The 11878-nt window shown below is 38.6% G+C and overlaps 1 protein-coding gene across 1 annotated transcript in view; it reads left to right on the top strand.

Annotated features, from left to right (window-relative positions):
* The window catches only part of HEXB (hexosaminidase B (beta polypeptide)), a 28655-nt gene that overhangs the window by 13594 nt on the left and 3183 nt on the right, over nucleotides 1–11878 (top strand). Inside the window, exons 4-9 of the mRNA XM_006874411.1 lie at nucleotides 2264–2310; nucleotides 2540–2650; nucleotides 5365–5466; nucleotides 7812–7941; nucleotides 9660–9840; nucleotides 10409–10495. Of these exons, the coding sequence (XP_006874473.1) occupies nucleotides 2264–2310; nucleotides 2540–2650; nucleotides 5365–5466; nucleotides 7812–7941; nucleotides 9660–9840; nucleotides 10409–10495 (658 nt within the window). The remainder of the gene's footprint in view (nucleotides 1–2263; nucleotides 2311–2539; nucleotides 2651–5364; nucleotides 5467–7811; nucleotides 7942–9659; nucleotides 9841–10408; nucleotides 10496–11878) is intronic.

The raw sequence follows: 11878 nt of genomic DNA, 5'->3' as shown, positions 1-11878 counted from the left end.
ATCAGCGGTTCAAGCTCATCAGATGCTCCTTGGAAACCCTATATAGGGTCACTAAGGGTCAGAACCGACTCAACAGCACTTAACAACAACAATGGTAAATTAGTCTGGATTTGAAACTGTTACCTGCACATGTGTGGAAAGGTAAACATGCTCTAGAGGTTTTGGAGGCAGAAAAGAACCTTAAAAGCTTTTCCTATAAATTTCAGGATCTGAACTCAAAAGTTTGGGCACTGGGCTATTTATATTTGCTGTTCAAAAGCATCTTGTACCACCACTGTATAGATATTATCTTCCAAATAACAAGTTTTTAAGAAGGAAAATATTTTTCTTTAGTGGACGCTAACCAAAGCTATAGTTGTTAAGTGCTGTCAAGTTGGTTCTGACTCATAGCAACCCTGCATAGGGTTTCCAAGGAGCAGCTGGTGAGTTTGAACTGCTGGACCTTGTGGTTTACAGTCCAGTGCTGATCCTACAGCTCCACGCCAGGAGTCCAAAGGTATAGTAATTAACAATAAAAAACAATCTTTGAATATGGCTTAGGGTAAGTATTGTTGTTAAGTGCCATCGAGTCAGTTCCAACTCATAGTGACCATTTAGTGTTTCCGAGGAGCAGCTGGTGTGTTTGAACTGCTGACCTTGTGGTTCACAGTCCACAGTGTCACACCAGGAGTCCAAGGGAAGTATTATCTAAAGTAAAATAATCATCTTTATGCTGTATTTTTACAGTCATAGTAATGGTATGATTATAATCTTAATTCAAAATGTTAAGTTCTGGCTCATAGTGACCTTATATATTATAGTAGAACGAAGCACTGCCCAGTTCTGTGCCAGCCTCCCAACTGTTGCTCTGTTTGAACTCACTGTTGCAGACACTGTGTCAGCCCAACTCATTAGGATCTTCCTCTTTTTCAGAATTGAACAAAACAATCTCAAATATCTATAATAAATGTAACTCATGTTTGTGCTGACCCATATCAAAATAGAGAAAGAACTTTAAAGAGTATGCAGTGACCATAGATACTAATCCAAGAAGTCTTTTACTTTTTGTTCCCCATCAGACTTTCAAAGTAACTTCCTCTAAACTGGTATTAGAATGTGCTGCCACTTAGTCGAACATTCCAGTAATTCTTCAGTAAGGCTGTAACTGGGGTGTGAAAAGGACACAACAAAAAGACTTTGAACTATTAAGTTATAAATTTCCCTGATTATATATATAGAGAGAGCTCTGGTAGTGCAGTGGTTACAAATTGGGCTGCCAACCGCAAGGTCAGCAGTTCGAAACTACCAGCTGTTCCACAGAAGAAAGATGAGACGTTCTGCTCTGGTTAAGATTCACAGCCTCGGAAACCCTGTGCAGGGTCGCTATGAGTTGGAACTGACTCCACGGCACACAGCCACCATATAGTTGTTAGATGACCCTTGGAGTCCTGGTGTGGTGCTGTAGGACAAGCACGGAACCAAAAGGTCGGTGGTTCAAACTCATCAGCTGCTCCTCAAAAACCCTATGTAGGGTTTCTATGAGTCGGAACAGACTCAACTGCACTTAACAACAGATGAACCTTGATAAAGTCAAGGTCAGTTAGAGGAATTTGCATATAGCGTAAGTGTGAAGGAAAACAGTCCACTTGAGAAAAAGATGTTCAGAAAACAGTCTTTGTAGTTACATGTAAAACACTGTAAGTTATAAATTGGGCCTTTATTTTCATGTAACGGTTTTTTTTTTTTTTGTTTTTTGTTTTTGAGTGCTTTCCTCCTCTGTTAAGATTAGGTACCTTCTCGGGCTGCGAACCTCAGGGTTAGCAGTTTGAAACTACCAGCTGTTCCGTGGGAGAAAGATGAGGCTTTCTGTTCCTGTAAAGATTTACAGCCTCGGAAACCCTGTACAGGGTCGCTATGAGTCAGAACTGACTCCACAGCACATAGCAACAACAACAACAACAACAAAGTGACTACAATATTTCATCAAAAAATTCTTTTTCATAATGTTACAAATTAAGGAACAGGTGTTATATTAAATCTTTAAGAGTGTATGATCCAAACAAAACCCAGCGTATGGGTACAAAGAAAGTGAACGTTTTAAGAAGTATAAAAGAAAGCAACAGGATTATAAGTTTTCTAATTGAGCTTTGTTTTCAGAAAATGTTAGCGGGTAGAGGATATGTAGGTATAGCATTTCATTTTTTTTTTTGCCTTACTTGATTACAGGTATACATTTAGATACGACAATTGTATAAATTTAACACCATAATTTCATTTTCCCTAGGTTTAGAGACCTTTAGCCAGTTAATTGTTCAAGATTCTTATGGGACTGTAAGTATGGTTATTATGTTAAGATTCTTGCCTGGTCATACTATCATTAAAATTAAAAATTTAAGTTGTGTGACTGTTACTCCCTGAAGGTCTTTTCCCCAAATGTTTATCTTTGCAGTTAACTGTAAATTTTACCTTTCTGAGCACTTCCAAATAGCTTTTATCCAATACTTATAGTCTGTTGCGCACAAAACAAATTCTAAGGATCAATCCAACTTTTGTATTGCAGTTCACCATCAGTGAGTCCACCATTATTGATTCACCAAGATTTCCTCATAGAGGAATTTTAATCGATACATCCAGACACTATCTGCCAGTTAAGACTATTCTTAAAACATTGGTAAGTAGTTTATGTGATTCATCTAATGCATTGTCCATTCTGAAAATCTGTCCTCCGTCTGCTGTTACATGATGTTTCATTACTTACATGTGTAGGTTGACACAGGCGTATTCATTGTTCCTGTATTAAATAGTTAAGCGCTGGGCTTCCTTCTCTCCCTGTCTTCCCTCGGGAAGTGTATTTTCTCAGTTGTGGAGAGGTTTCTCCTTACGGATTGCTCTCCTGTTTCTCTTGTGTGGGCTACAACATCTATTCAGTCACGAATGTTAAGAGAAAGCATAATTTTCAGTTGCAGTGGCTGAGCACTCAAATCCATCAGCTGTTCTGTGGGAAAAAGATGTGTCCATTTGCTTCTGTCAAGATTTACAGCTTGGAAACCCCATAGGATTTGTGTCCTCCAGGGCTGCTGTGATTTGTGGGTATATTCCCACTCTCCCTCCCATACCAGTTCAGCTGTGTATCTGTCCATCCCATCATATATTGTGAAGGTTTTCCATATTTGTTTATTAAACGATGTTTACAGTGTCTTTGCCTCTACGAGGGGGCCGCAACAAAAAAAATTCCATTATTTTTTAATTCCATTTTTCCATGAACTTTTTGAAACCCCCTTGTAGAAGTTTTCAGTGTTTATGAAATAGTATCTTTCAATCTTATCTTTCATGGTTTCTCGCTTTTGAAGGTATGCTAAGAAAGGCCTTTTCTACAAGATTTTAATTATACAAATAACCACTCACATTTTAATAGTCTCCTTTTTCTTACTAAATTCAGTTAGAATTTACTTTAGTGGATTGCAAATGATAGGTATTTTAGTATTCGTTTTTCTAAATGCTTAGTCAATTGCACCAATATTATTTCTGAGCAGTTTATAATTTTTCCAGGCTTCAATTTCACGAATATCAAATACTAAATTCTCATTAATACACAAGTCAGTTTTTGAACTCTTTCTTGCTGTTAAGTGCCAGAGAGTTGGGTCCAACTCATAGTGACCCAGTATAGGGTTTCCAGGGAGTGGCTGGTGGGTTTGAACTGCTGACCTTGCAGTTCAAACTGAGCTTGCGGTCCAGCGCATTATCCTGCAGTGCCATACCACAACTCTTTGAACTCTAGGTCTAGTTATATTTATCAGTTTGTTTACTTGGGACAGTATGTTATGGCTTTGATTTCCATAGCTTTATTTATTTATTTATTTTCCATTTTGAAACAACTTCAGAAAAATAGAAGAATAAAAATAATTCCCATACACTTCAGTCAGCCATCCCAGTTGTTAACAATTTATATTGGCTTTATTCTCTCTCTATTTATATATGGAGTCCTGGTATGGCTCTACTGGATAAAGCACAGGACTGCAAGGTCGGGTTGAATCACAAGGTCAGTGGTTCAAACTCAACAGTCGCTCCTTGGAAATCCTATACAGGGTGGCTGTGAGTTGTAACTGATTTAACGGCATTTAACAACAATGTATTTACATATATTTTCCCTGAAAGTTAGTATTTCAGTTGGAATTTCTCCCACGCAGGGACATTCATCTAAGTGACTGCATCATCAGTACAGCCATCAAATCCAGAAACAGACCCAGCACTACAAGGCCCATTCAAATGTTGTCCATCATGTCCTCTGTGGACGCAGGAGCCAGTCTAGAATCCCATGTTGCCTTTCCTTGCCATGTCTCTTTAGCCAGCAGCATCTGAAACCAATTATATTTCCTTGTCTTTTAAGACCTTGACGTTTTAGAGGCCAGTTCCATTTCCAAATACACATCCATTTGGGCTTGTCTATTTCCCCATGATTAGCTTTGGGTTTTGCATTTTAGGCACAGAGAAAACAGAAGTGGTGCTGTGTTCTTCTCAGTGCATCCTCTCAGGTGGCACGATGTCTGTGGATCCCATTACTGGGGATGTTAACTTTATCATTTGGCTGTGATGTTATCTGTCAGATAGCTCCACTGTAAATTAAAACACATTTTGTACTTATTAGTAAGTCCATGATTATCTTGTAGAGATACTTTGAAACTGCCCTTCCTTATCAAGCTGTCATTCACTAGCAAGTCTTTGTGAATGACCCTTGCACATAACCTATTTCCCAACTGCATCCACCAGATCTCTTCAGCTGAGATGAAGGGGAAGAGAGGCGCTTCGGTTTTGATATCTGAAAGGCAAAATTCCCTTCCATTTACAAATCTTTAAAAAAACAGTTATAGTTTATATACATATATTGTTTATTCTTCCAGAGAATATGTAAAATCAATGTCAATTCTCCCCCAAATTTCTTTGGGGATATTTGTTGACATTGTACTGCATTTGTACTGAATTTTTTTCATTAATAAGGATTGGACCCACATTCAGAATTGTGGTACTTACAATGAATGCTTTACTTCCTCTGCTCCATTTCCTAACCGAGCAATAGCAGAGAAGTAGTGTCCATTCTTGGAAAGCCTCTAATTTCGCACTGGGATGTAACACGTAGTACTTCTGCCATAAAGTACAGCCACAGCTCGCTGTCTAGAATAAACAGCAGTTCTTTGTACGTGTTTTGAATCCTGACATGCCATGTAAAATATGTAAGTTACAGAACTTATAGTTTGTCCTTATTCTTCCTTTGAGGAAAACTGTTTTGAAAGGAAGCAGAAGTACTGGAAGCAATGTGACTGTGGATGTGTCATTCAGATTGTGTATTCCATCTAGTGTGCCATCACTGTGTCACATGTTTGTTTGCAGGACGCCATGTCTTTCAACAAGTTCAATGTTCTCCACTGGCATATCGTTGACGACCAGTCGTTCCCTTTCCAGAGCATCACTTTTCCTGAGTTAAGCAACAGAGTGAGTAGTTCTGTTACTGTTTTCTCTGTCTACAAAAATTTCAGGGATCATTTCATAAGAAGTTTGTAGCTTAAATGTTTCTTTAAAAATTCAATGTTTCAACTGGACAATGGTTTAGCATCTTGGATCCATAAAACTTTTTGCTTTTGGGTTATTTTTAAGTGTCTGGAAAATATGAATATAATTTTCAAAAACTTAATATAGGAGACCTGAAGCATTTAATTATAGCATAAGGGTAAGATGTTATATTTACCAAGTGTCCAGCTATATATTTGTTCTAAGTAGAACCATTTGGAATTCTATAAATGACATTTTTTTTTCCCTCTTGGAAAAAGCATCTAAGTAGGGAATTTTAGAGATGAGAGCAATTTCTTAGAAAATGGTGGTCTTGGTTGGAAGTGTTCAAATTGATTGTACTGTATGTAGCCCAGTGGAGCTGAGACGGATCCTCAGTATCACCTAGTTTAATCCCCTAAAACACAGAAAGTAGCTGATATCCAGAAAAGTTACGCATCTTATCCCAAAGTTGCACAACTGCGAAGGGCAGAGCCAGAACCCTAAAGGTTGTTATCTGCTCATAACCCCAAAGCTTTCTCCAAGACTATGATGTAATATAAGCTAAATGCTAGTAGTACTTGTGTCTTTATTTGCTTTTGTTTTACGTATGGAAACACAGACAGCTAAATTGATCAGTTCATGGACAATTCTGAATCACCTAATTCCCATTGACTTGCCCGCTCAAAGCAAATCCCGGACTTATCTCACCTGTAAAAAGGCTTTAAAATACACTATAACACCATTATCACACACATGTAAAAAAAATTAACATCACTTTAATATCACCGAATAGCCAATCAGTATTCCCATCTCCCCCTTTTTTTTTTTTGAAATAAAAAACATTTGGATTGAGATGAAAATCCCCAGTTAATCTGTTAATTCTCTTTTGATCTATCAGTCCTCTCTTTTTTAAAAACTTTTTTTTCCCTTGTAGTGTGTTTTTGTTGTTGAAGAAAGCAAGTCATTTGTCCTGTAATTTCCCAACTACATCATGCCTGTGGTACCACTTAGCATGTTCTCCTAGCCCTGCATTTCCTGTGAATTGGTAGTTAGAGCTAGTTTTGATGAGACACACATTTGATTGTGGAGAAGGGTGAGAGAGACTGTTTTTTATGAGTTGAGCACATACAGTCAGTCCATCCCTTAGGAAACATGCTACATCCAGTATTGAGTTCTATACTGATTTATAAAAGGAACTGAGGATAATCTTTTTTTAAAACCTGGTCTGTCATAAAGTATGAGGAAGCTGTTTAAGCTCAGTAGTCATGTGGCTTTGAAAAATGCAGCTATTTTTGGTAATAATTTGTACATTTCGATTCTAAAATGGACAAGGGAAATATAATTGGAGTTTTCGTATGTTTCATTTTGAAGACAAATATTTTATTTTCATTGAGCCTTACAGTAAAATGAGGTAGCAGCATCATCAGCATTTTTTAAATAGGAGGCATTGGTGGAAATAGCTATCATTAAGGACTCCTGGTATGGTGCTATAGGATAAGCACTGGACTGCGAACTACAAGGTCAGCAGTTCAAACCCACAGCCACTCCTTGGAAACCCTACACAGGGTCACTATGACTTAGAACTGACTCGACGGCACTAACAGCAATAACATGAGTTAATCTAAGGAGCGCTGGTAGGGTAGTAGGTTAAGCACTGGACTGCTGACCTTAAAGTTAGCAGTTCAAGTCCACCAGGTGCTCTGCTGGAGAAAGATGAGGCTATCTGCTTCCGTAAAGGTACTCAGCCTCTGAAACCCTATTCAGAGTTGCTATGAGTCGGAACTGACTTGACCGCACACAGCCACCACCACCACAACTATCTGTTAATCTTAGATTAACCAAACTGTAGTGAGAGTTTAGAGACTCCTGATGTGGCCCTGTAGGATCAGCACTGGATTACAGACCCCAGATCTGCAGTTCAAGCCCACCAGCTGCTGTGCAGAAATCCTATACAGGGTCACTGTGAGTCGGAACTGACTCAATGCAGTTAACAACAACAAGTGAGAGTTTAGTTATAAAATAAGTAATCAAATGTTTGACAAGTAAACAAATTCCAAAATGATATTTCATTCTTTGGATGTATGTGATTTAGTAGAAATTCACTTTCTGTTCCAGAAACTATGTGTACTATGTTATTTTTAAATGAGTAATTCAGCATCACACAGACTATTTAATACATTGTTACATTGTACATACATCAGATATCCAAGTGTAAATAGAATTGTTGATATTTTCTAGGACAAAATCTACTTTTCGTACTTTAATCTTAATATCTATGGCTGTTACAGGGAAGCTATTCTTTGTCACATGTTTATACACCAAATGATGTCCGTATGGTGCTTGAATATGCTCGATTACGAGGGATTCGAGTCATTCCAGAGTTTGACTCCCCTGGACATACGTTGTCTTGGGGAAAAGGTAAGCAGTTTGTGTTTTTTAAGTTGTATAAAATTAGTTATTTGATGTCCTTCATCTCTTTATTTTATGACTTGGTACTTGCTCAGTTTTATTTTCGATTGTGATTTGTACAAAGGTAGCACTCATACAGATATAATTCGGCAACTGTTATGTGTCTACCATGAGATAGACACTCCCTTAAGTACAAAATAAGGGATAAGGGAAAATAGATAATGAATTCAACAAGTTGATAGAAAGTCAAGAAATGGTTTCATGGATAGGGTAACTCTTAAAATGCCTTTGAGAGATTAAATAGTATATTCATGTTTCTGGTGAAAGAACTAGCATGCAGAAACAATTATAAAAATAGGATGTTGTTGTTAGGTGCCATCAAGTTGGTTCCAACCCATAGTGACCCCTCTGCACAACAGAACACTGCCTGGCAATTGTTATGTTTGGGCCCATTGTTTCTGCCGCTGTTGTCAATCCATCTTGTTGCTGGGGGTTTTTCTTTTTTTAGTCTGACTCTAAAAACTGGATCTGAATCTTGCTTCTGCCATGTATAAACTGGGAGACTGTAGATAAGTTACTTAACTCCCAGCCTCCATTCCCCCAGTTATAAAATGGAGATATGCGCTGGACTGCAAGGTCGGTGTGAACCACAAAGTGGGTGGTTCAAATTCACCAGCCTGTCCTTGGAAACCCTATACAGGGTCGCTGTGAGTCAGAACTGACTCCGTGGCACTGAACAATAACATTATATAAGTGGGAATCCTAGTGTGGCACTGTAGGATCAGCACTGGACTGCTAACCACAAGGTCGGTGGTTCAAGCCTACTAGGTGCTCCTCGGAAACCCTATATAGGGTCACTGAGTCAGAACCAACTCCACAGCACTTAACAGCAACATCATATAAGTGTCTTAAGGATGAAGTAATGACGATAAGGCATATAGCGTTTATAAGTGCTAGTAATTACCATTAAAGTAGACATGGGGAATCAGTCAGGAAATCGTCCTTGTAGAGGACCTGGGGTAAGGAATATGGGCATCATCACAGCACTAAAAACCAGTGAAAGTTTCTGAGCAGGAGTGACACAATGGGAGCCCCAATTTGGGATAACTGTTTTGAAAGTGACAGACTGGGGGGAGGGTAGGGAAGAGACTTGAGTGCTAGTAAGGTGGCAGTGGGAATGGAGAACAGTGGACAGAATTGAGAGCTGTTCTGGAAACATAATCCATAGAACGTGAACAATTGATTGGCTTTAGGAGGAAAGAGCAACAAGAGAATGGTGGTGCCCTACCAGCCTATGGAGGTCAGAGGCTAGAGAAGGACTTTCGGGAAAGGACACTGGCCTTTTGACTGGGCAGTGTTTGAACTGCAGCTGGGATACTTAGTTGTACACAGAAGGGGATCGGAAATGTGCATTGATTCTCAGGAAAAAGGGTGGGAGCAAGCTGGAGATACAGATTTGGGATTATTACCATTCAAGATAATATTTGAGGTGGCTACAATCTCAGAGAAAGACGGGATGGAGATGGGAACAAAGAGGCACTGGGATAGGATTCAGGACACAATTCTCCCTCATCTTATTTGGAAGCAATAACCTAGTAACTCATAGTAAAAATGCTTATCTGTTTCTGTATAACATATTTTATAGTTTTAACATAACAAAATAGTATAATAGTGTGCAAAGCTGTGTGATTTCAAAGCTTCCTTAAAAAAGCTCCGTCTCTCTCCAGGTCAAACTAACCTCCTTACACAGTGTTATGAAGGAACACTGCCTACTGGGCTGTATGGACCTGTGAACCCTACTGTGAACACAACTTACAGCTTCCTGTATAAATTGTTCAAAGAAATCAGTGAGGTGTTTCCAGACCAATTCATTCATTTAGGAGGCGATGAAGTGGAATTTCATTGCTGGTATATGATTCTTTAAAACCCTTGTTTTATTGATTTACACTGTTCCATTTGAAGCATCCATGGATATCCCCACATCAAAGTATAGGAACTAAGGTAACAGCTCCACGTGCATGGATCTAAACTGAGCAACACAAACTCCAGACATGCTGGATTGTCAAAGAATTTACAATGTGCTGGTATACCAAGTAAATGCATTAAGGAAAAAGAATCGTGATGCGGAAGGAAATTTAAAAAAGAAGAAAAAAAAATTAGTGAAAGAAAAGCTTTATGAAAATGGGCAATGATTTAAATGAGATTTTTTCAAATAAAAATCCTTTTTTATTTGATGAAGGAGAGAAGGGAATAGGAAACCTATGCTCATAGGAAATCAACTTCTAGCAAAAAAAAAAACAAAACCAAAAACCTATTTGCAATGGAAAACTAAGATAACACAAAATTAACTATTAGGCTTATTTCATGCCCTGCACATCTGAATAATTTTAAATCTCAACAACTGATTTTAGAGTTAGAAATCTGGGCATTTAAAACATTGAATGAAATTTTATTCACTTCTTTTTTTTTTTTTAAGGATGTCAAATCCAGAAGTACAGAATTTCATGAAGCAAAAAGGCTTTGGCAAAGATTTTAGAAAACTAGAATCTTTCTATGTTCAGAAGTAAGTTACTTGAAACCCTACTTATATTTTTATTTCATTAATGCCTTTTATAAAACTTCTATTTTTTTTTTTTTTTTTCATTTTCTCCCTACTTCATGATGTGTTTGTTGTCATTAAGTGTTGTAGAGGAGGTTGCGACCCTGTATAAGGTTTCCAAGGAGTGGCTGGTGGGTTTGAAGTGCCGACCTTGCAGTTCAAACTGACCTTGCAGTCCAGTGCATTATCCTGCAGCACCACACCAGGAAGTGTCATTGTTATAAAAGTCTAATAAGGAGGGAAGCACTATCCATTGCTTTCTTTAAATCATTAGTATAGTGACTTTGAAGTCTTTTGCAATAGCTGTTAAATTCAGTCATCTGATGGAAGAGCTCAGCTTAAAGAAGACCTGGCTATGAAGCCTCTGCTCCACCTAGCCCCCTGCTGTTCATTCCCTTGAACTCCAGGACCAGTTCTTTTTCTATATACCAACATTTCCCAGGATAGTAGGCCCCCCCTCCCCCCAGGTTTACATTTACATGGACTAATTAAAATTTTGCCCTGTAGTTGCAGTAGCCAAGTGATTGACAATACAATGTGGCTGGTGGGGCTACCTTATTGGACACAGCAGGTATACCGGACTGGGCTGCTCTGTACCAACAGTCAGCAGTTTTCTGTAAAGGATCAATAGCAAGTACTTTAGGCTTTGTGAGCCCTGTTGTTAGTCAGTTCTGACTCATAATGACCCTGTGTAGGGTTTCTGAGGAGTAGCTGGTGAGTTTGAACTGCTGACCTTGTGGTTCGCAGTCCAGTGCTGTGGGCCCTATATGGAATGTTGTTGTTAAGTGTCGTGAGTCGGTTCTGACCCATAGTGATCCTGTATAGGGTTTCCGAGGAGGGACTGGTGAGCTTGAACTGCCAACCTTGCAGTTCAAAGGGCTTTGCAGTCTGGTGCATTAACCCACAGCACCACACCAGAAAAAAAATAATGGAATAGGAAGCCTATATAACTTCGTAGTCTTCTTTAAACAATTCTTTTAGAAATGTAAACTCCATTCTTAGCACATGGGCCATACAAAAATAATCATAGGCTATAGTTTGCCATCCCTGAGCTGCTATACTGTTCATTTGGAAAACCCAGATTGTATCCTATTCCTGTTTAGCTTTTGGTGTAGTGCTTTTCTTTAATCTTACAATGCACCTGGCTGTTTATGAGTACCTGTAAAAATTTATGGACTGTTTGTCTGCAACTGTTTAATGTTACTTAGGGTATTAGACAGGCTAGATTTTTATTTCCTTTAAGATATTCATGAAATTACCAGGGAATAATATTTGTTCCTGGCCCTGTGAGGTGCCTGCCAATTCAGTTTCAGGCCATTTCTTTCTACCTTAGGGGCATGCTTAGCT

The sequence above is a fragment of the Chrysochloris asiatica genome, unplaced genomic scaffold, assembly GCF_000296735.1.
Source record: "Chrysochloris asiatica unplaced genomic scaffold, ChrAsi1.0 scaffold00275, whole genome shotgun sequence".
In the NCBI taxonomy this organism is placed as follows: Eukaryota; Metazoa; Chordata; class Mammalia; order Afrosoricida; family Chrysochloridae; genus Chrysochloris; species Chrysochloris asiatica.
This window is presented reverse-complemented; position numbering and strand designations above follow the sequence as displayed.